Source organism: Amyelois transitella, chromosome 22, assembly GCF_032362555.1.
Source record: "Amyelois transitella isolate CPQ chromosome 22, ilAmyTran1.1, whole genome shotgun sequence".
NCBI classification, from domain to species: domain Eukaryota; kingdom Metazoa; phylum Arthropoda; class Insecta; order Lepidoptera; family Pyralidae; genus Amyelois; species Amyelois transitella.
In genome coordinates, this window is record NC_083525.1 from 6,349,667 (window position 1) to 6,372,490 (window position 22,824).

A 22,824-nucleotide genomic window follows, 5' to 3' on the forward strand; every position below is an offset into this window, starting at 1 on the left:
TTTGTAACTCTACTTACGTCATTTTGTAAAATCTGAATTTAATACATATTTTTTGGGGAATTATTCAAACAAAGTTTCTGAAGTAGCCAGACAGTTTTGAAGGTTCTATTATCCTGCCAGACGCATTGGAGTGAGCAAAAGATGCAAGAGTGCGGAGTATATGTAGTAACTGGAGCGAGTGGGACAGTTTACTATGCGTATATTACCGTCCGTTGAACAATACAAAATAAACTAGGGATGGCGATCTAAGATCGATTAATCGAAAAATCGATTATTTGGAGCGAAAAAATCGATCTTTTTAATCGATCGTATACATTGAATCGATCTCGTGAATCGATCTCAGACATTCTAAAATCGAGATACGATTTTTTCTGTTTTGGTTTAAACCATACAATTAATTGAAGGCCGTACATACAATTAATCGCTTGGATCCCGGTAGACTTGACAGATTGTTGTTTTTAAAAAGGTAAGGTATTAATCATTGGGAACTTTAAGTCAAATTATCTTATTGTTCTGTCTATCTGCCAGACGCATTGGAGTGAGCAAAAGATGCAAGAGTGCGGAGTATATGTAGTAACTGGAGCGAGTGGGACAGAGTGTTCGGTTTCTTGCGACGTTTCATTGCGCATCAGCTGTCGTTTATTTTAGGGATGTGACCTGATGAATCAATCCTCAAAATTTCGATATTTTTTCAAAATGTTTTTTCACTGTAAGTATAAATCAAATTCATAAAAAACAAGACAAATGTTAGAATTAACGATCTTTTTATCAAATTCTTTTAACAATTATTTTTATTTACTATTATCATCAATGTATCAGATCAGGTAGAAAACAAAACATTTATTTTCAAATCTTTTTTAATCAAAAACAATAAGATAATTTGACTTAAAGTTCCCAATGATTAATACCTTACCTTTTTAAAAACAACAATCTGTCAAGTCTACCGGGATCCAAGCGATTAATTGTATGTACGGCCTTCAATTAATTGTATGGTTTAAACCAAAACAGAAAAAATTGTATCTCGATTTTAGAATGTCTGAGATCGATTCACGAGATCGATTCAATGTATACGATCGATTAAAAAGATCGATTTTTTCGCTCCAAATAATCGATTTTTCGATTAATCGATCTTAGATCGCCATCCCTAGTTTATTTTGTATTGTTCAACGGACGGTAATATACGCATAGTAAACTGTCCCACTCGCTCCAGTTACTACATATACTCCGCACTCTTGCATCTTTTGCTCACTCCAATGCGTCTGGCAGGATAATAGAACCTTCAAAACTGTCTGGCTACTTCAGAAACTTTGTTTGAATAATTCCCCAAAAAATATGTATTAAATTCAGATTTTACAAAATGACGTAAGTAGAGTTACAAAATATTATAGTTTAGGGGTGTCTGGCAAGGGGTTGCAACCATAGTACGTGTCTGGCAATGAGTAACGCGAGTTTGTATATTATTACGGATAAAATATCAAAAAACTGAGCTTTACAAATTAACGAATTTCAGGTTGAAAAAAGTATACCTTTATTACCTGCTACCTGCCAAAGCAACCACTGCCTGAGTACCATAGGTGGGGATCGTTCCTACCTGTACTAGAGGCATATTTACAGAAACTTTCAGCTTTTACAAAATAAGGTATGTCTGGCGTTCACGGGCTCTTGCTCTATTACGATAATCGATTTAACATACTTGGAACACTTTAATGGTTTAAATTTTAATCATTTTATGTGCCGTTTTTAAATTTTAAATATTTTGATAATTCTATTTTATATGTATTTCGTAAAAAATATCAAAATCGGGTCAGTGATTTATGCGTGAAAGCGTAACAGACAGAGTTACATTCGAAGCATCAACGAACAGGAGCAGGTGCAGAATATATTTAGTACTTATGGTATAAATAGCTTTTCCTTGATAAACAAAAAAAAAACAGAAATCACTCTCCTAGCAAATTTTGAGCGAGTCACAATTTTTTTTTAACTTACATATTAATATAATCACATCTATATACCTTGCGGGGTAGAGGGTCTGTATCTGTTAACATGAAAAAATATGTAGTTTACCGTGTTATGGCATATTTTTGAAACATTACGTAATACCTAAATAGGTATAATTCTCTTTTAGGTTAGGTAAGTTATGCTTTAAATAGTTATGCGAAAACCATTATGCGAAAGAAATATATACATATATATATGTACATTTACCCGTATGATAAAAATGAATTATGCATAAGAGCTATTATGCTAATATATTGTATGCCTAAACCGTTTTGCCATTAGGACTTTATAAAAGAATATGAGGACAAAATAATTTGAACGAAAGAAAGTGGCCCACAGGGGGTAGCAGTCTCGAATAGACTGAAAGGTCACGTTCAGTTGTTTGGCTTTAGATGATATATTACCCCTGGCTGGTAACTATAGAGGTAGTGTACGCGATAAGTTAACTGTACATGCTACGTTTGTTGTAGTCTTTGCATGGTAAGCGTAAAATTTTTTTAAACGTGTGTAGGGATTTAATATATAAAGGTAATCTTTATGCGATTCAATATATACAGAATGAGGATATAATGTAATACTAGCGTTCTCCCCCGGCTCCGCCCGAGTGAAATGTACCCTATGTTTACACTTTATGTAAGTAGGTACTTATGCAAAATTTCATGGCGATCGGTTTAGTGGTTTTGACATGAAAGACGAACAAACAAAGGCACTTTTACATTAATGTTTTGTTTGTTTTGATGATTTGATGAGTTTTAATTTATTATGTAAGGACAGAGGAAATCAGGCGTCTTTAGCTTCATCACTTTGCGAACGTGTGTTTTAATTACGCACTGCGGGACTAAAGTGCTGGCCAGAATATCAAGTTATTTTGGATGGAACTCTATGACGCGGTAATATAGTCGAATTTGCAGCCAATTTGGGTAGATTGATATGCTGCTGTAAAAAACATGACGTGTCCGTTGCTTATTTACTAAATTCAAAATTTATACCTATTCATTATTATAGGATACTTCTATCGCTTAATAATTGTCATATCGTTGGTTTCACAACTTGGTTGACGTCAAATAAATTACTTAAAACTAAGTTTACTGCCGCTTCCAAAACGTCAGTGCAGAAGAAGCGGTAACAAACTGCTCTGCAGCATTTTCTTCAATAACGTCAACTTCACAGCTATCCAAACTTAGAATAGAAATGTAGACGAGAGAATGCATTGTTCAAATTGATTTATATGAGATCTTAATAATAAAAAAAACTGTTGCATAGGATTGTTCTACATCCTCACCAACAGCCCCACTATTGGGGTAAAAATCTTATAATTCTGAATAAGAACTGCCTCACAAATTCGTTTGTCGTTTAAATTTTATGTACTCTGTCTACCTCACTAGGGTCGGCACCAAAGAAATCTAAATAATATAAGGCAATAAAAATGTCAGTGTACTTTGAATTATAGCATTGTTATGACAACGTAATGAAGATCTGTAAACCCAATGATTAGTATTGTTTCATTTTATTCAGAATACCTACTATGGTCAGCACTGTTGAATTTTGTGTTACCAATATTGTGATTTTTATCTATTTTAAGTGTGTGTTTTTTACTCACTTGTATTTCTGATTTCTTGATTGAACTGCCCTAATAAGGTAGTTCAATTGAAAAGGCATTCCACTTTGCTCCAATCGTAACACAGTCCAATACAATGCCACATCTAGTGTGGCTAAGAAGTAATAAAACATTGGACCCGTTTTTGATGTAGATACTACGTAGGATGTCATAAATTATTATCTTGTTGTTCAGATTCTAAGTGTGTTACCTCTTGTTGATTATGTTCAAATATATTTATGTAATATAAAAAACAATGACATTCCTGTGATTGTAATTTCTTGTTGTTGATAATAAAGTTTGAATTGAATAATTGATTTGAAGATGTTGTTTTTATTATTTCTTAATTGAAAAAAATGGGGAATCTAATAGGATCCTAATTGTTTCGTGATATAAAAAATATACCAATTTAAAAGCAATAAAAAGTTTTAAGTTTCTTTATCAAAGTGCATTTATTCAAAGTCCATCCCGTAACTTTGGACGTAAGACAAATAATACTCTAACTTTTTTAGACATTTCATCAATTTAGCAGTTTCTAAAGCTGGCAAATGTTCTCGCTTGTGATCAGGAAATATTTTAGAAAACTCATTTTTATTACTAGACGTTTTTTTCATCCTCCTTTCAGTTTTCCTTGCCTCGCTAAATATCTCGTGTAAATGTGACAGCGCAGCTTTACTGTAGTGGTCCCTATTTTCATGGCTCGGACCTTGTAATATTAGGAATGTGTCGTGTTTCATCACTTCCAAGCTCTCTTTATCCGTTTCAATAAAATCACTCTGAAAATAAATAGTAAATAAAATTTACAGACAGATCCCAAATCACAGATATAATTTTACATTAGTTAAAAGGAACAATCAGGGTTAAGAAGCAATATACATATACACAGTCTTTAGTAGTGAAGGTCTGCCGAGAAACGCTTTGTTAAAAAACCATGACTTACCCAAACCTGAATTATGATCAAATGTGCACCTCAGGCTTTTTCAGAAAAGTGAGGACGCGACCAAGAGAAACAGATGATAATGAGTATGACACTGGCACTACACCACATACACATTACAAATATTCGTAAATTAATAGATACCTACCTGTAAACATTTTTGTGCTGCTGATGCCACGGCAGTTTCCAAATCATAACAGTTTTCGTTTGCGTCCAAATTTCCACAAATCATCAGACAGCATAAAGTTCCTTCAACAGGTTCCACTTCACCATTGAAGTATCTCATTACAAAAGCATAGGAGGCCAAGACATTGGCGATATTCATCTTGATGGCTGGTGATGGCTCAACTTTCTAAAACATAACTATATATATAACATAATTGTAAGAACACCAATAAATATTTGTATTTATATGTACACATACGTACATCTACATCCTACCTGAGGTATAGACAGACCTAACAGTTTTAAGACTCAAAGGCCACATGCAGTTGTATGGCTTAATAATGGATTGAGATTCAAATAGTTTTAAGAAAAATATTATGTTTATCAGTCTTTCCCTTAGTTGCCTTATACAACATCCATGGTTAAGATGTGGATTTGTATAATAATTGAAAGTTTAGTCAAATTGAAAAAGTCAATTGTCTGAATAGCAGACCCACTGCCTGGACGCCTGGTGGCAGAGGGTATGACTAATAACATACATACATAGTGAAAGAAAAGGCATATCATTCTATAACATACATTTGTAATAAAAATATATAATATGTTCTAATGGCCAGACTTATAGAACAATTTTAGAAACCTCGGTTGTGTCTAGTGTAACACAATTCTTGAGTTTTATATAAAATTATTATTATTACACAAATAGTATTTCAAATCTTAAAATTTATGAAAGAAACTTTGGTGTCCTAATTGATTAATACTTACTGTTAGTTTTTCAAATGAAATCACAGATTTCAAAGCAGGACATATCTTTAGAGCTTCCTTTTCTTCAATGTTCTCCTCGCTCAGATCTTCCACCACCTTTCTTTCTTTATGGTACATCCACCATGGCTCCCATAGTGGTATTACAGATGTTATATCTCCACCGTTACATAAAGACCTGAACTCATTCTTTTCATCTTCAGTCAACGCATTCCACATCTGATCTGCATTATTTAAATCCAAGTCTTTAAGCCTTTCTTCTAAATCACCTTCTGAACCATCATCAGAGTCTAATACCGCTTTATAATCATCATCATCATCAAATTGCATTCCTAAATCTTCATTTTGCATGCGTTTAAGAATTTCAAGAGTTTTATTTTTTATTTCATCGTCAGCATCATGATTGGCCAGTTCTTCACTAATACATTCTCTGTAGAAATTTTCAGAGCAACTGCTGTGTTTTTCGGATTTATAGCAGTTCAATGAACAGTATAGAATTTCACATCTTGGACAGCAATACTTACTTCTGTTATTGTTACACCTGAAAAAAGATACTATGTATGTTTACCAAATCAAAACCTAATTCACTTCCATCTGGCCTGGTAGCAGATTGTAAAAGTCAATCAAGGAAAAGGCTCATTAACTTGCAATTCCTTTTTAGGCAGAGATTTAGAAATTGTTGGCTCGGTCTACCCAGTACCCTTACTGGGCAAAGACATGATTAATGTATGTATGTGTATAAAAAGAAAGAAAAGAAATTACAAAATGGAATTTAGGAAACAGACTTAAAAGAAGTGTTGGTGGTGAAACAGCTAAGGTGATCAATTGAAATGTGTGATGTGCATGGACACAGCTTCAAATCCTACTTCAGCCATTTACTTATGACTTTTGTACTACAATCAATCAAGTTGCGAGGGCTAACTGATGCTCTTATAGTATGTGGGGGTGGAGGTAGGAGTGTAGGAGGTGAAAATTGTGAGGAAAGCTGCAAATTTGGGCAACTGTTTGTGTAAGCATGATCCAATTTGGGTTATGTTCCCCTATGGTAAGACGGACGTGTGTTTCTCTCAAAACCTGACTCCCACTCCTGGATTAAGGTAAAAAGCGCAGCTCCGGTATTTCTAAAAGATTGGGATGTATCTATTGAAAATAGACTTACAATCCGCACAATTTTGAATTCTGGTTACTATGTTGGTCGTCGGGCACAGTATTACTGAGTTGGTAATTACTGCTGCTCATATTGAATGCAAACCAAGTATATCCTTGGAGGCGTATCAATCTCAAATTGGTTTAAAATTCGATGCGAATCGTCATCGTCATGTAATTCACTTCGATTGCAAAGTTTCGGTCGTGTCGTGAATCCATGCACAATGAACCACAAACTAATAAATATTGCACTAAGTCATTGTCACTGTCAGTAATAACAAGTCAAATATTGTCAAAAAAAGTAAACAAACGTGATAAACATGACAAATAAAATTAATCTTTATCTAACCGGTTAGCCGGCCGAATTTACAGTGAATGATATTAATAAGCAACAAATCTATACATCAAAAATATAAACAAGGAGGAACGCAGTTTAAAACTTATTTGTCTTATTCAAAAATGATTTGCCAAATTATCTTTGTAAACTGTGAAGCATAGTGACAACGTAAATATTTGAGGTAGCTTGTTACGGCTATCTGTTGCCACCCGACTCAATATTGATTTGTTTTTAAGCCATTATATATTAATATCTGTGGACTTGTTGCTGTACTATGTCTAACCCAGAACTAGTAGAAGATTTTTTTGGTGTCTACTTGTTGTACTGCATAAATCCGAAGTATAAAGGTCGAACCTACATTGGCTACACCAGGGATCCCAATCGGCGTGTTATGCAGCACAATCGTGGAACCTGGGCGGGAGGAGCCTACCGCACCAGTAACAAAGGGCCTTGGTAAATAAGACAATTTAAAACTTTAAAACATCAGTAAGATTTTTAAGAAGTGTATTTTTATTTTGTATTTTATGCCCACTAAAATAATTTCCTCCATTTTACAGCTGAACATATCCCTAGCAACCCTATCAGTCTTTTAAAAAATGTTGGCTCTGTCTACCCTGTAAGGGATATAGACGTGATTATGTATACATATGTATGTATCTTTCAATGTCGTCCACATACATTGAGATAGATTAACCTCAGTAATTAAAATTGACCAGTCTACCATTGAGGTGAAAATGTTGCTATGTAAATATTTCCTGGAGAGGTAGTAACCAAAGTAGGTATATGTGATACATAACTACTATTTTTTAGTAATTTATTTTTTTTATTTTTAGGAAAATGGTGCTTATCGTGCATGGCTTCCCTAACAATATTTCGGCACTTAGAGTAAGTATCATTAATCAACCAGAATAGGCTTGTTATTGTTTATTTAGATATGTCATAATGTGAAACATTAAAACATACATCAAATCATGACTATTTCCCGGAGGGGTAGGCAGAGGCTACATATTTCCATTTGCCACAATCCCTGTATACTTCTTTGGCTATGTCCACATTCTTGACACTTTTCATGCAAGCTTGGCAGTTTCGGCTACTCTTGACCTGACTTTTCACTAGGATGTCTTTCATTTGATCAAGATATGTTGCCTAGGCCTTGTACTTACAAACTTTCTATTAACATTCTCCTTTTATATTTGGTTAGTCAAACTGCTTTCATTCATCTTCTCCACATTACGAAACCATCTTACTTAAATAAAAAAAAAGAAATATGTAAAAGACATGATACCTGTTATGTCGTCATGAGTTAACTTCAGTTAAAGAAATAAATTTATTTTCAAAATAGGATACAATATATCCCTTATTAACATCAACAAAACTTAAGTATAATTATATCTACTACTGCTTCCAAAGAGTGGCTTGCATTCTCACCTTTTTGGTAAAACAATGGGTTTGCTTTCAACCACCATGCTTGAGTTGATAAGTCAGGTTTTTACACAAATAACTCTTGTCTGAGCCTAACTCTGATCCTAAGAGATAATTTGGAAAAGAGACATTGATACAGTTGCCTGCAAAGAAATCTTTTTATAGTCCAAAACCATTTACAATGATCTACTAACATTATTTCATTTTATCATTAGTTCGAGTGGGCTTGGCAAAACCCTTCAAAGACGATAAGGCTCCAACATCTTAACTTGAAGAAGGTGCCAAGAAAGGAGTCAGAATTTCACTTTAAACTGAGGGTCATGACTGAGATGCTCCGAGTTGGTCCCTGGTGCCGCCTCCCTTTGGTGATTAGGTGGCTTGAACAAGAATACATTGAGGAATTCCCAGTAAGTTCACCTTCAGGTATAACTGTAGCTCTTCAGGTATAACTGTAGCTATAGTCAAATAAGGAAATGTTTGTTTTTCATCATGACCTGAGCGGGGATCAAGCCTGGGATATGTAGCCACCATTGCATTAACAGACCGTTGAATCGTCAATTAACTCCTTGGTAGTTTCAAGTTACATGACTTTAACAGAATTCATGTTGTTTATCTTCTAAATATAAGTTTAAGAGATAACTGACTGATTCATGTTCAGAAATTTTAAATGTGGCATGTATATTCGGGAAATATGGACTACCATCTAACTTACAGAGGATTTCCACAAAATCCCGCGGAAACTGATAAGTGGGATTTTTCGCTTTACGCAAACGTATTCATGTTTATTATTATTTAAGTGTAAGTAGTGTAAGTATATAGTTTTCAAACGTTGATGGTTTTATTTTTCCAAAAATCAATCAATTTTATTTGCAGATTGATAGGAAACCTCCTGAGCACATGAAGATCTGCAATGGACCAGTGAAAAGCAGCAACTTGAAGAAATTTGCAAATGTGACGATTCACGAAGAATGTTTGCTTTGCTTCAAATACATCACAACCAGTTTATCTAAAGTTACCTGTTTAAACCATGACTGTGTTTTAGTTTGTCACCTTATTTGCTTAGCTAGTCTGTTTTTAAAACCTGGCGAATTTGTGCCTATACAAGGACTTTGTCCTTTTTGTAATATTAATCTAAAATGGGGTGATCTTATAAGAAGAACAAAGGGCTGCAATGATGTTAAAGATGATGAGAACTGTGTAGGTGATGACGGGAACCTTGAATGTGACAGTATTGATGATTTAGGGGATAAAGGTGGACTATCTTCCCAAGATAGGTCTTGGGAAGATAGTCCACCATTATCCCCTAGGATTTGTTGATAAAAAATCTCGTTGGTTGAGATGATGTATGGCATTGATGATGTTTCTACCTGTTTATTGAAATCGACAATAAAATTGCTTAAGATATGAAGAAATGCCATGCAATTTCTTGGGTTTTTATAACAACGCCATCTAACGCAAATCGGTAGAACTACAACGCGGCCAATACCATGTTGCATGTTGCATACTCCACTGTGTGAGATACAGACTGGTGATAGAGAGAACAGACGGACAGACTGACAGCAGATGCTTTGAAATAGGTTCCTGTTTTTATCTTCTTCTTACCGAGGTGCATTTTTATTATGTACCATATTTGGGTATGGTGTGAAAATTAAGTTCTTTTTATGTACAAAAATACGTTTAATAAGTATAACACAATAAATACTTAAGTCTTATGCAGGTACACGTTACAAAATGATGAATTTAAGAGTGTCAATACGATATATAGGTACCTAAATCGTATTGCATTTTCTAATGAGATAGAAAAAAATAGTAAAACCTTGTCCAAATTACACCTTTTTGTAAAGTATTCACACTCTTAATATCACAGTTTAAAGTATAAATTCGTATTTTATGCTTAAATTTTATGTTTCATATAGAGTTCGTATAAAGAAGTTATATTTAAAATAAATAAAATGTGTTGTAAATTGTAAAAGACGACATCATTCACTTTTGCATCTATCTATCCGGCTCGAAGGACCAATGTTTAATACAGAACTATTTTATGATCTTTGTCGGAACTTGTTTTGAAAGAAATTAAAACTGCACTTTCTGAACTAACTCACTGAACTTATATTTGGTTTATACATTAGGTAATAACATCCATGAAATTATAAAAAGTGAACTAAATTATATACATTTTAACATTGTAACATACGCTCGTCTTCTTTTTAAATATTTTGTGCAATATTCTATTTTTGTTCTTTTTTTTTCTTAGTGGCCAGCAGTACTACTTTCAAATTACTGTACATAAATGATTGAATGCATGGCTTATGAATTGGGATACTGTTATGTAATGGGGTAGCAACCTGTCACTCACTATATTTGAATCTTAATTCGCGCGGATAAGAAAAACTTGGGATACTTCACTTAATCATCCTGCTTTGTCTACTTCTTAAGGGATATAACAAATAAATAAATACGGAACAAATTACACAGATTGATCGAGGCTGACCTCGAATACAGATTACCATCTAAGTAAGTTCGAGACTTGGGTTACATTATTAACAATAATATAATAAACTAGAAGTGCTTCTTTTTAGCATTTTTTTCTCTTCCATAAATGTATTTATAACCAATGATCATATCTATCATATCAGTAAAACATTACTTACTTATTTGTTTGTTACTGCAAACTTTGCTTCTCTGAATGTAAAAAATCGTAATGTGTAAAAATTTACAAAATACTGTTTGTATTTTAACAAAATGATATACTTTATAATGATAGACGTTTAGAAGGTCTCTGCCCTACGTATAAAAAAGTAATAGTTGACACCACAAACATAGCAAGATACCGTCACTTTTCTACGCGGCCTACTGTACATAAACTTGTGGAGTCTAGCTATATTGATTTATGCAGTTGGCACAAACTTCACTGTTGTTCATAATGATACTTATTAAAGTAAATATGTACTATTGAGTTGAAAGCAAGAAAGTCATGGCCTACATAAAATAAATGATTTAGAGTGGTTCTTCCGTTTCGTCCTAATCGCCATTCCAGGTCAAAAGTCGTTATGAATATTGTAATTAACCGTATTTTTTTTATTGAATAAGGTAGGACGTACTTTTATCTTAAATGTCCATCATATATATCAGGTTTAAACCTCATAACAAAAAAAATTTTAGAACAAAAACATGTATTTTTTTCATTCCTCTCCTTGTTCAAATGGACCCTCAGAACGTTGTGACACACTTTTGTTGACTTTCCTAGGAGAAAAGTACATATTTTTTTTTCTTATATACTAATGTATTCACTGACTATTATAAACCTGCAATACAGTATTTTTTATAAGTGTTTAATATAGAAAGAATTGTCTTCAAAGTTTTGTCACCCCAAAAACTACATTGCCTTCCACAAAAATATAACATTAAAATTTTTATGCACGTACAATACTATCTATTTCTTGCCAAACAAAAGACGCTCCCGCGCACCTCAGGCTGTCGATACAAGTCGTCAAGAGAGGTCGCACGCTGCCCGGACAAAATATTTTTAGGATTTAATTTCTGAAAACAGCGTTTGTCACGAGTAAGTAAACATTACCTTCCGTAGTTTTTGTATGTGAGTGTAGACGTAAAAAAATAATTTCAACTTTTGGTAATTAGCATACTGTAGGGTCTAGTTATCAATTAATTATGAATATCTAGCCTTTATTAATTCATGAGTAAATTCAGGAAATCTGCTCAAACTTCATTTCTTTCCGTATAATTCCCTTCCGTTCCCTCCAATTTTTTAAAGGAGGGTAATGAATCACTTTGGATTGTAATGATTTTTTTTAAATATAAAATTAATATGTACCTACCTATGTCTCTTTGTTAATTTTTTCCTATTATTTTGATTATATCGAATTATAACTTGTGTAAGTATATGTCAGTATTATTGAACTAACTTAAAATTAAATCTGTACATTTTGTAACCTACCTAAGTACTTAGGTAGGCTTCGAAAGAAGACAGACAGCTGTCTGTTCGCAATAAACTGAAAAACTACTGAATGAACGGAATAGGTAGGTACCTAATTAATAAAGAAGGTTTCGTGAAATATTTGGTTATTTTGCTTAGTTTTGTTTTTTAGATACATCTGCAATAATGTCGAAGCCGAAGAAACTGGCAACTAAAGAAAAAAAAATAGCTAAAGACAGATTGCGAAAGAAGGTAAAATACGCAGAAATCAAGGCGGATCCTGAAAAATACAAATTAGAGAAGGAGAAACAAAAGAGGAAATTCCTTGTAAAAAAAGAAAAGAAACAAGTCCTAAGTATAACAGAGATGACGGCACGACAAAAGAGGGAGCAAAGGCGAAGATGGCGAAAAAACTCCAGAAAATATTTAAATAAGGTGAAAGAGCAGAAAATATTGCAAATAATTATAATAGACAACTCTCCGCCCAGTAATAAAACTGAGGAATTTATAAACATCCAGAACCTACAATACACGACCCTCTTATGTTACAAGAAGAATCCACATCAAGCCAAAGTACATCGAAGTCACATTTAGTGCATCAAAAAACTAGTATTTCAAGCGCAATGAGAAAATTGCGATACATATCTAAAAAAGCAATAACAATCTTACAGAATGAATTTGATAAACTAAAAAAATGAGAAAGCGCTTTTAAGAAGACATTTATTTATGGAGCAGATGTTACAAAAAGATAAGATTCAAGAAAAGAAAGTAGATGAAATCATAAAAAAACATAAATAATGAGAAGGTACAAGAAGTGATAAAGAAGCTTTTGTTGAATGAAACAGTTTGTCGAGGAGTATCAGAAATACACAAAAGCCTTCCAAAAAAGAGGAAAGAGGAGCTTTTGCTGGATAAAATTGATAATTCGAGGCTCAAAAAGTATGGGATATTGTCAAATATTACTTTTGCTATGAGAAATTCACTGAAAAAAAAATTCGAGATAATAAAACTGCGAAACTAAAACAAAGTGTTGAAAATTTTCTACAAGAAGATGAAAACAGTCAAATGGCGCCAGGAAAAAACGAATTTATTAAAAAAGGTGCATTAAAAAAACAAAAAAGATATTTAACCGATAATATGAAAAATTTACATGCGAAGTTTTGTAAGAAATGGGACCATATACATTACTCAGTATTCTGCAAATATAGACCATTCTGGATAATTCAACCTTAATCAAAAAGAGACACGTGCCAATGAAAGCTGCACTCTAACATTGAACTTATTATTAAATTTTTAAAGAAAGCTAATATAATCACAGAAAATTCTTTATCTGAGGTTTTGAACAATTTATGTTGTAGAGTGTACCTACGAAAGAAATTGTTTAGAGAGAAAGTGCAAAATCTGCAAAAATAAAGTCACGACGTACCAGGAATTTGACAATCGGAAAACTATTATTTATCATGAATGGATTTTTGAGAAGCAAGACCACGTAGGAAAAGTTGAAAAAAAACAAGAGAGTTACAAAGAAAAAGGAAGATTTACCACCTAATGTCATTATGAAGTTCGAAACTCTACTGGCAGTTTTCTTCAAGCGGGTTTTAAATATAACAATGCAATATTCCGCTATTAAGAATCTGCAACGTGATTTATCTCCTAGTGAAGTCATATGCCATATAGACTTCAGCGAAAATTATTTATTAAAATATAAAGAAGAAATACAAAGTTTTCATTTTGGTGGAAGCCGCCAACAAATCTCTTTGCATACAGGAGTATTATATTTTTATGATCAGGAAACCAAAGTAGTAATTCATAAATCTTTTTGTACAATAAGCGAAAATATAAAGCACGATGCTTCTGCTATATGGGCACACTTACAACCAGTTTTGAACATGGCCCAAGAGTTAGTCCCAATTACATATATCGGTAAAATTTTAAATAGAATGCAAAGTTTTCTAGAGTATAATTTAAGGAGAGGTCAGGGCAAGTCTAAGAAATTTGGATGGCTGCCAACTTTACTAATTTAATTCTTGAGAGTTCCTACTTATTGTTAACTAATCCGTTACATTTTATTAACATTTTTAATGTATGGGAATGAAAGTTGGGTATGGCAAAAGTAGCACGAAAGCAGAATAAATGCAGTGGAAATGAGAGCGTTAAGGAGTATGATAGGTGGAAATTGAGTGAACGGAAAAGGAACAGCGTGATAAAGCAATGTTGTGATGTGAAAGAAGATGTAGTTACAGGAATAGAAAAGGGTATGTTAAGATGATTTGGTCATGAGAAGAGAGAGAGATCATTCTTATTATTCATTACTTTCCATACGAAATCATTACACTCCCGTCATATTTAATTTTATTTCATTACCTTCCAAATTCAATCATTAACTTCCGTACTTATTTCATTACCTTCCGTGGGTTCATTACATTCCAGCTATTTTCTTGACAATGAAAGCTTTTTCATGAAGGCCTTTACTGATAATCTATACTTGAAAGATACCCGAATGATTATATGTAACTGTTTTAAAAAATCGATTAAAAAAAAAACTTTCTTCAAAATCGTTGAGATTTGAACGAAACGGAAGAATCACTCTTTACCTAAAAAAATAGCTTTCTTCAGCCATCACTTTTGTGATCGATTGAAATCGATATAAATAACTTGTATTTTTTAAAGATTTACAAAATTTTATTGCAGTTAGTTTATTAGTGGTAAATAAAAAAAAATACATCAAATCAAATATTTAAATTTTCAATGTTAATTCGAAAATATGTAAATACAACAAAAAAAAAACTTATAGATAACATAAGTATAAACCAGTTATTAAAATGCTCCTCTACTTTAAAAAGTACTTAAATATTAATAAATGCATTATTGTTTTTGGTGTCAATTTTATGAAATAAGTAATTAAATTTTTTGTCTAAAACATATTAATAGTCAAATATATCGTCACCTTCGTCATCAAAGTCATCATCATCATCAGCGCCCGGAGGAACGAAAGCACCGTTCAATACTTCACTAATTGGTTCTTCAAATCCGAGCACTTTAGCGAAACCATACACCACTCTCATCACAACAAGTCTCGTGAAATCAACAGGAGTGGTCTCCTTCCTCTGCAACTCCAACTGTTTCTCCGTCGGAATGCCGTCCTTTCTTCTCTTCATTTCACACGAAGAAATTAAAAGTAAAACTGTCAAAAAGAACACGAACTTGTGTGCCATTTTGTTTTAATTTCCCACCGAAAATTACGTCAGATTTGGGTATTTTTATGTCGCCTTTCGCATAGCGCGCTGCAAGGAAAGTGAAGTTCGCCTAACGGGATGCCTCACGTTTGAATGAATGGCAGTCAGTGGCAGCCGCTGCTATTATGCCATGCCAATAAGTACCAATGTATATGGTGTTCTTAAAACGTGCTACCAGCAAGAAATGCGTTTACAGTTAGCAGCTACAGTTCGCGCAGTGTGAAAACGATCGTCGCCGGAACGGTTTCTTGCAAATCGTCAATGTTGTACAAATATGGAGCGTATATTTAAAACTTTCTTTTTCAACTTTTTAAGCGAACACACAGGACGACAGGCTGTCACCAACGCGAAATGAATGCAAATGGGTAATCCCCATTATTATGGCTAATTATAATGATTTTGAAGATTATGCATGTGTTTGCTTGTTTACCTACATTACTATCTTGATTAGAATCAAGCATATAAAACATTCATAACACTTTAATGTAACTGAATTAAATTACTCGGCTGTAGTAGTTAGGAAGCTGAAATTTGAAATGCTTGGGAATTGTAGTGAACACTAAGAGAAGATATTATGAAATTCCCATGGCAAGTACGAAATAAACGAGGTTTAAGCGGGCGGGGCAGGCATAAGTAATAGTTTCACGCTGTAGGCATGTAGGCGGATGCTGATTCGTGCGCGGAAAAGTCCTTCCCTAAGGTAAATTCACAAAGTTTTATAGAAATAAATCGAAATAGGTAAGTAGGTACCGTGTATATTTGACTTACTTGACTTAAGGTCCTATGTCCCCTAGCTGGGGCAGAGGGCATCCACAGTGCGTCGCCATCCCGCTCGGTCTTGAGCTTCGCGTTTTATTTCGCTCCAAGTCTTCCCTAGATTCTTCACCTCTGCGATGATTGTCCGCCGCCAGGTCTGTTTAGGGCGGCCACGTTTACGCTTTCCTTGGGGATTCCAGTCTAGGGCTTGCCTCGGAATGTGTTCGGGGTCCCTTCGGAGCGTGTGGCCGATCCAGTTCCATTTGCGGCGTTTGATCGGCTGGTCGATCGGAGTCTCACTGCAGCGTTCCCACAGGTCTACGTTGGAGATTTTCTTAGGCCAGTAAACACCGAGAATACGGCGAAGACAGCGGTTAATGACGACTTGGAGATGGTGCGAGATGTCTTTAGTGACCTTCCACGTCTCACACCCATACAGCAAAACGGTTTAAAACGGTTTTCACATTGGAGGTATACACTACACATATGTACGTGTAGGAATAATCCTGGCCAAGCCTTTGCCTCAAGTAAGTACATACATCCACACATACATATATTCACGTCTATATACCTTGCGGGGTAGACAGAGCAAACAGTTTTGAAAAGTATGTGAAAAGAAACCTAATCGTGACGATCGTGGTGAAATCGGCTCGAAAGTGTACCCTTTTCAAGGTTCGAATCCTACAATATTGCAAATCCCGCTTAGAGAGCAAAATCAGGATATACGCCAGGAAAACTAAGCAGGAGATAGCTACTGCAGTAACATTTTACGGCGGCGAAAATAATTATTGAAACAGTAAAATTAGATAAGACTACTCCCGTGTGGTTTCCGGCACTTTAGAATAGAACCACACCATAATCTTTTCGATGGATATCGCAAAAGACGACTAAGTGACTTATAAACTTCAAATTCCTCTTGTAGGCGATGGGCTAGCAACCTGGCATTATTTGAATCTTAATTCCGTCATGAAACCATACAGCTGAACGGGCCTTTTAAGACTGTTGTCCCTGTCTTCCCTGCAAGATGTAGATGTGACTATATGTATGAATGTTAAACTAGATCGCAAATGATGATTAGTGTTGCCTTCATGAGGTACTGGGCACGACGGACAATTCAGTAGGTGCAACAAGGCAAATTTCTTGAAATAAGGATTAACTTGCCTTTGTTAAGGCTCCACCCCCGTGACTAGAATGCTGATGAGTGAATTAACGTACAAACCTACATTCACACTAATAGCTCAAGTATAAGTAAGGGATAGGCTTACAAACTTGGGATTCTTTTTTAGGCGATGGGCTAGCAACCTGTCACTAGTTGAATCTCAATTCTATCGTTAAGCCAAATAGCTGAACGTGGCCATTCAGTCTTTTCAAGACTGTTGGCTCTGTCTACCCCGCAAGGGATATAGACGTGACGGTATGTATGTATGTATGTAGCTCAAGTAAAAGCGTAACGTAAATTTTCCATTAAATTATATTATGCGTCTAGATTGGGAAAACCCTTGCGGGGTAGGCAGAGCCAACAGTCCCGAAAAGACTGACAGACGTTTTCCTGTTTGGGTTATTGAGATTCAAATTGCTAGCCTATCGCCCAAGAGAAGAATCCTCAAGTATACCACATAATTTCTGCCAAAGACTTAATACCATGGGAAAGAGATGGAGTGGTCCTATTCTTTTTTGTAATAGTCGTAAAAGGCGACTAAGGGATAGGCTTATAAACTTAGGATTCCTCTTTTAGGCGATGGGCTAGCAACCTGTCACTATTTGAATCTCGGTTCTATCATTAAGCCAAATAGCTGAACGTGGCCATTCAGTCTTTTCAAGACTGTTGGCTCTGTCTACCCCGCAAGGGATATAGACGTGATCATATGTATGTATGTATGTATGACTTAATACCTACTACAAAAAAATCAATCGTTGGGGTTTTCAATCATTGGTATCCGTGATAATATAATTTTTTTTGAGACTTTTTCCCGGTCACGAAACAAACGAAAAGAATGAACGGCAAATGAATATATGCGACGTAACGGGAATCCTGCTGTCTTGTAGGTATATTAAAAAAACGGTTTTATGTTAAACATACACACATACATTGCAATGTTTAATATAAATGTACTAAAAACCAAAAAATAATAAAATAGATACAGTCGTGGGAATTATAAACATATGCATAGACTAGACTAAAATAAAACCGTGGGGCACGTCAATTGTCTACAATCGTTGATTAAAATGTTTGTTTTGTAATGTTACACTATAATTAGGCAGTTGTTCAACCGACAACGATGGACGTGTGATAAGTAGGGCTAGAATGTGGATACAAGTTAGCAAGCTCGATTAAGCGAGTTTTAGGGTTTCATAATGTTGAGCGAGTAGTACTTTTATCATAAGTTTTGTCGATTAAAGACAAACTACGAGCAGTGAAACGATTCCTCGCTAGCCAGCAAAATAGTAAGTAATTTGCGCACCGTCTGCGGGCCAACTGCCTAACGACGAATTAAACGATTCTTCTATCGCACATTAAGTCTATAATTTGTAGACAATTGACGTGCCCCACGGTTTTATTTTAGTCTAGTCTATGCATATGTTTATAATTCCCACGACTGTATCTATTTTATTATTTTTTGGTTTTTAGTACATTTATATTAATGTATGTGTGTATGTTTAACATAAAACCGTTTAACTTAAAAAGTTTTTTTACGTATTTTTATTTTCTAGTTTTTAGTTTTTATTTCGCATTCTGTTTAATTCATTTAGTGCTTCATTATTGCAAGGTTTCTTGCCCGTTAGTTTATTGTAGTCCAACTCCTCTATACGTAGTCCCTGCAAAGATCTTACTCTACTAATAGGCTACATTTTATCCCACTGCTTAGATTTTAATTTTGAATAGTAAATTGTATTCTACTTGTTGAGACCTTTCATTTGATACCCATGTTGATGGGATTGATAAAACCTAAGTTATCCGCCATTTTGTAGAGGCCGCCATCTTGGATTTCAATTTTTTATAGTATATTGTATTCTGCTTGTTGAGCCCTTTCATTTGATACCCATATTGATGGGATTAATGAAACCTAAATTATCCGCCATTTTGTAACGGCGGCCATCTTGAATTTATAATGATAATGAATAAACATAATTATATTGTCACCAAAATCCAAAGTGTATACAAAATTTCAGATTAATCGGTTGACAGGAAGAGGGTGAAATTTGAATTACTAAATTTGACCCAAGAATAAAACAAACGGGGTGAGCTAAATAAAACCGTTTAAAAAAGTACTACATTAGGTCTATGGAAGCCACTATATATTTTTTAATGATCTGTAATTCACTATTAATATCGATTGTATTGGATTGAAATGTAATTTTCAATACAACTGTAGATTCGTTTTACCTAACACGGATGAGTAATTTAACTGCGCCACATTTTAAGAGCTTTCGTTGGGGTATTAAAATAAAACTGGTTCTTCAAACAAAAAGCTCTATGGTCTTATAAAGTACCTACTAATTTTTGCTACGTGGTCATGACCAGTAAAAGAGAGAGCGAGCGACTGAGTGGATCTTTTGGTAGCGTAGCGGTTTTTTTTTATACAACATAGGATTAGGCATTTGTCTTCCATCTCACCTGAGAGGCTAGTGCGAGTTTTATTCGATCAAACACGAATTTCTATGGAATTGCATTAGTGCCATCGCGTTATCACTAGGTGGCGCTGATCAAATCACATACCTACATGGTGGAGATACATACATATGGTCACGTCTATATCCCTTGCGGGGTAGACAGAGCCAACAGTCTTTAAAAGACTGAATGGCCACTTTCAGCTATTTGGCTTAATGATAGAATTGAGATTCAAATAGTGACAGGTTACTAGCCCATCGCCTAAAAAAGAATCCCAAGTTTGTAAGCCTATCCCTTAGTCGCCTTTTACGACACTTACTTTTTATGGTGGAGATAGCGTTATAATATCTCTCTATCATGCATCGCGAAATGTTTAATGATAATTAAGCAAATGTTCGCATAATTGGTTCTCGTCAGTAGTAAATAACTACAATGAAATCACTTTCGTTGGTCACGCTACATTGCTACTTTTCCTTTTTTTGCAGATCAAGATTATCTTGAGATTTATACAGAAACTAGCTTTGCCACAGCTTCGTCTCGCCATCTACAAAAGAATACAGGATTTTCGCAAATACCACGGGAACTATAGTTTTTACCGGGACGAAAGCTGTCTTTCTCCAGAGTCATTATTAGTACCTACTTACTAGCAACCTGTCCCAGCTTCGCTCGGGTATTTTTAGTAAAACTTTGCGATGATTGGCAATTATTGAACTGAAATGACTAAATTACGCCTTTACATGGTAATCTAATTGACAGTTTCTGGGATTCTTCGAGTAAGAATTTGTTTGCTCTACGATATCTGTTAGAATCCTGGCGAAAAAAAATTATAAAAATAATTCAACGCTGATATATCCGGAACATCTGTATAATTGGAGTCTTCTTCTATAATAGCACTGTGTCGAAAAACGGCTTTTTTCCACTGATAGTTCAAAGTAAATTTTTTCATTAGTCTCGGTCTTTTCCGGACAGGAACGGTGGGCTGACGACGTCGGGATCTGGTTTTTGGATTTGGTGGATTTACTGGAGTAAGAGTTGTTGGGAGTGACGGAATATCACTCAGCACCGGTACTTTATTGCAATTTAGTTCTAAAGACGGACTTGAATATACTGTTTGAAAAATGTGCGTAAGTGGAACATTGTCGCTGTTGTAATGTTCGTCATCATCTAGAATGTTTAGTCTTTCTAAGGAAGAATGAATAGAAGGTGCTGGAGAAGAAAATGAAGAAAGCGGGGTGCGTACACGAAATTCCTCTTCGACATCTGAGCGCTCGCTATCGTCAGAGGGTGCATTTTCAGCAGGCACAAGAGCTAATATTCTACCACCTCGAGTTAGTAGCGTTTGCTGGCAACAAAGAAACAAAAAAACATGCTTCAACCAAAAATAAAAAGCAATCCCAAATCACAAATACATGCGGTATCTTGCAAATTACAAATAAAGCATTTCATTACAAACTTGGCAATGTATGCTGTGTCATACAGACAAAACGAAGGGTCTTTCATTACGAATTTGCCAATGTATGCCACAGCATACATCAGTTTACCGACCAAAATAAACTCAAAACACAAAGTCACCATACACAAAAACATATCATATCCATTCGATTATACTGTTATGCATAAAATATAGTTCATAAAAACACCACAAACCATGTCAAACCAAGTTAAAATAATATAAATACCTTAGTCAACACAGATGAGCTACGCCGGGCCGCCATTTTCGAGATCGAATGTCAAAATAAGTGTTGTCAGAGACGTGTTTTATTTTTCCTTATAAAAATAATTAGTATTGCAATGAATTAAAATGATTTGTGACACAGACATTTTTATTATACTATGTCAAATATTTTTACAAAGTTAATGTATGCCAGCACATACACTGCCAATTTAAGGGCTAAAGGTGCTTAAAGCAATTAACTAATATTAATCAATATATCTACCAAATACGTAATAGGTACTTACTCGTAAAAAGGTATCTACGGAATAAAAGTTAATTTAATATTCGGAACACGATCATATCTTGTACAACTGCATGCCTCTTGTCAGTCGACCAAATTTGAAATTTTAGTATGTAAGCTAAGCTAATATTACTACAGAAACAACAAAAATATAAACCCTGACTTAACCTAAGATATACCCCGGGAGGAGGTGGATGTTTGTTGAAATTAATTAACAAAGTACTTCTTATAACGGGGCCGTGTGGTACTCTCTAATAAAGTAGGACCACACCTTCCATCCTTTCATCTCTTTTCCATGAATGTGGTTAATGGCGATTAAGAAAATAGTAACACATTCATCAGGTCCAAGATTCTTTGCTGGTATGGTTCTCACGGCAGCGGAGTCCCAGGGCACATACCTACAGTTGACAGTAAATATTAAAAGATCCGTACCTACTTATGTTATATAGAACAGAACCGTTAAAGATCGGCTAAATTATCCGAAATAGGTATGGAAAATACGTCTTAACAAATGTTGTTCAACCTGATGAGCATTTTCTTTTGGCAAAAGCAACTCCTGTATCATGTGATGAGTAAGTCAAAGGTACCAGCATTTTTGTAATATGTACGGAAATTAAGTCTTAGCAAAAGTTGTTCTACCTGATGATATATCGGCCCATAAATTTTTGAGTTTATTCGTTACGGATTATTAATGGGAAGAAAAGAGAAGCATTAGGGAATCAACGTATTTATATTCCACTCTGATATAACCGGTACATACGGATAAATAATTATATTAATTCTTTGTAAACTTGTTTCTTACGTTGACATAAAGGTTTATTCCACTTTGTATCATATTGAATCATTACAACAAACAAGACACACGGCAATTAATGAAGTTATTCGCCCTACGTTAATTGGAAAATCTCACATACTCGCTTCGTTCATTCTGATACCAACAAAATAGTACGTAGCGGGACCTGTGACAGC

General features: G+C 34.7%; 3 protein-coding genes and 1 long non-coding RNA gene across 5 annotated transcripts; 2 read left to right on the top strand and 2 right to left on the bottom strand.

Moving 5' to 3' along the window:
• Window positions 1-1,213: 1,213 nt before the first annotated feature.
• LOC132903219 (uncharacterized) lies at window positions 1,214-3,918 on the top strand. The gene is made up of 2 exons (XR_009657346.1): window positions 1,214-1,362; window positions 1,511-3,918. It is a non-coding gene; the product is annotated as an uncharacterized LOC132903219 (long non-coding RNA).
• A 110-nt stretch (window positions 3,919-4,028) lies between these two features.
• On the bottom strand, window positions 4,029-6,836 carry LOC106129993 (zinc finger HIT domain-containing protein 2). Its single transcript, XM_013328734.2, has 4 exons — window positions 6,619-6,836; window positions 5,463-6,000; window positions 4,681-4,884; window positions 4,029-4,371 (listed from the first exon to the last, which is right to left on the bottom strand). Exons 1-4 carry the CDS (start codon window positions 6,696-6,698, stop codon window positions 4,048-4,050), a joined length of 1,146 nt encoding a protein of 381 aa, XP_013184188.2. The 5' UTR covers window positions 6,699-6,836; the 3' UTR covers window positions 4,029-4,047.
• A 77-nt stretch (window positions 6,837-6,913) lies between these two features.
• Window positions 6,914-14,005, top strand: LOC106129995 (structure-specific endonuclease subunit SLX1 homolog). 2 transcript variants are annotated; one of them, XM_060950743.1, is made up of 5 exons: window positions 6,914-7,395; window positions 7,776-7,827; window positions 8,580-8,771; window positions 9,238-11,926; window positions 12,458-14,005. In XM_060950743.1, exons 1-4 carry the CDS (start codon window positions 7,217-7,219, stop codon window positions 9,679-9,681), a joined length of 867 nt encoding a protein of 288 aa, XP_060806726.1. In that variant the 5' UTR covers window positions 6,914-7,216; the 3' UTR covers window positions 9,682-11,926; window positions 12,458-14,005. The 2 variants fall into 2 exon arrangements, with proteins under 2 accessions (XP_060806726.1, XP_060806725.1); XM_060950742.1 differs by having other exon boundaries at window positions 12,471-14,005.
• A 1,108-nt stretch (window positions 14,006-15,113) lies between these two features.
• LOC132903182 (uncharacterized) lies at window positions 15,114-15,878 on the bottom strand. Its single transcript, XM_060950744.1, has one exon. It carries the CDS (start codon window positions 15,511-15,513, stop codon window positions 15,223-15,225), a length of 291 nt encoding a protein of 96 aa, XP_060806727.1. The 5' UTR covers window positions 15,514-15,878; the 3' UTR covers window positions 15,114-15,222.
• Window positions 15,879-22,824: the final 6,946 nt, after the last annotated feature.

Excerpts from the sequence above, each read along its gene's own strand:
- LOC106129993 (XM_013328734.2), bottom strand. The coding sequence starts at position 6,698 with ATGAGCAGCAGTAATTACCAACTCAGTAATACTGTGCCCGACGACCAA. Across the intron at positions 6,001-6,618 it reads AATTCAAAATTGTGCGGATT|GTGTAACAATAACAGAAGTA; the intron begins GTAAGTCTATTT and ends ATCTTTTTTCAG. Across the intron at positions 4,372-4,680 it reads CAGCACAAAAATGTTTACAG|AGTGATTTTATTGAAACGGA; the intron begins GTAGGTATCTAT and ends ATTTATTTTCAG.
- LOC106129995 (XM_060950743.1), top strand. The coding sequence starts at position 7,217 with ATGTCTAACCCAGAACTAGTAGAAGATTTTTTTGGTGTCTACTTGTTG. Across the intron at positions 7,396-7,775 it reads ACCAGTAACAAAGGGCCTTG|GAAAATGGTGCTTATCGTGC; the intron begins GTAAATAAGACA and ends TTTTATTTTTAG. Across the intron at positions 8,772-9,237 it reads AATACATTGAGGAATTCCCA|ATTGATAGGAAACCTCCTGA; the intron begins GTAAGTTCACCT and ends TTTTATTTGCAG.
- LOC132903182 (XM_060950744.1), bottom strand. The coding sequence starts at position 15,513 with ATGGCACACAAGTTCGTGTTCTTTTTGACAGTTTTACTTTTAATTTCT.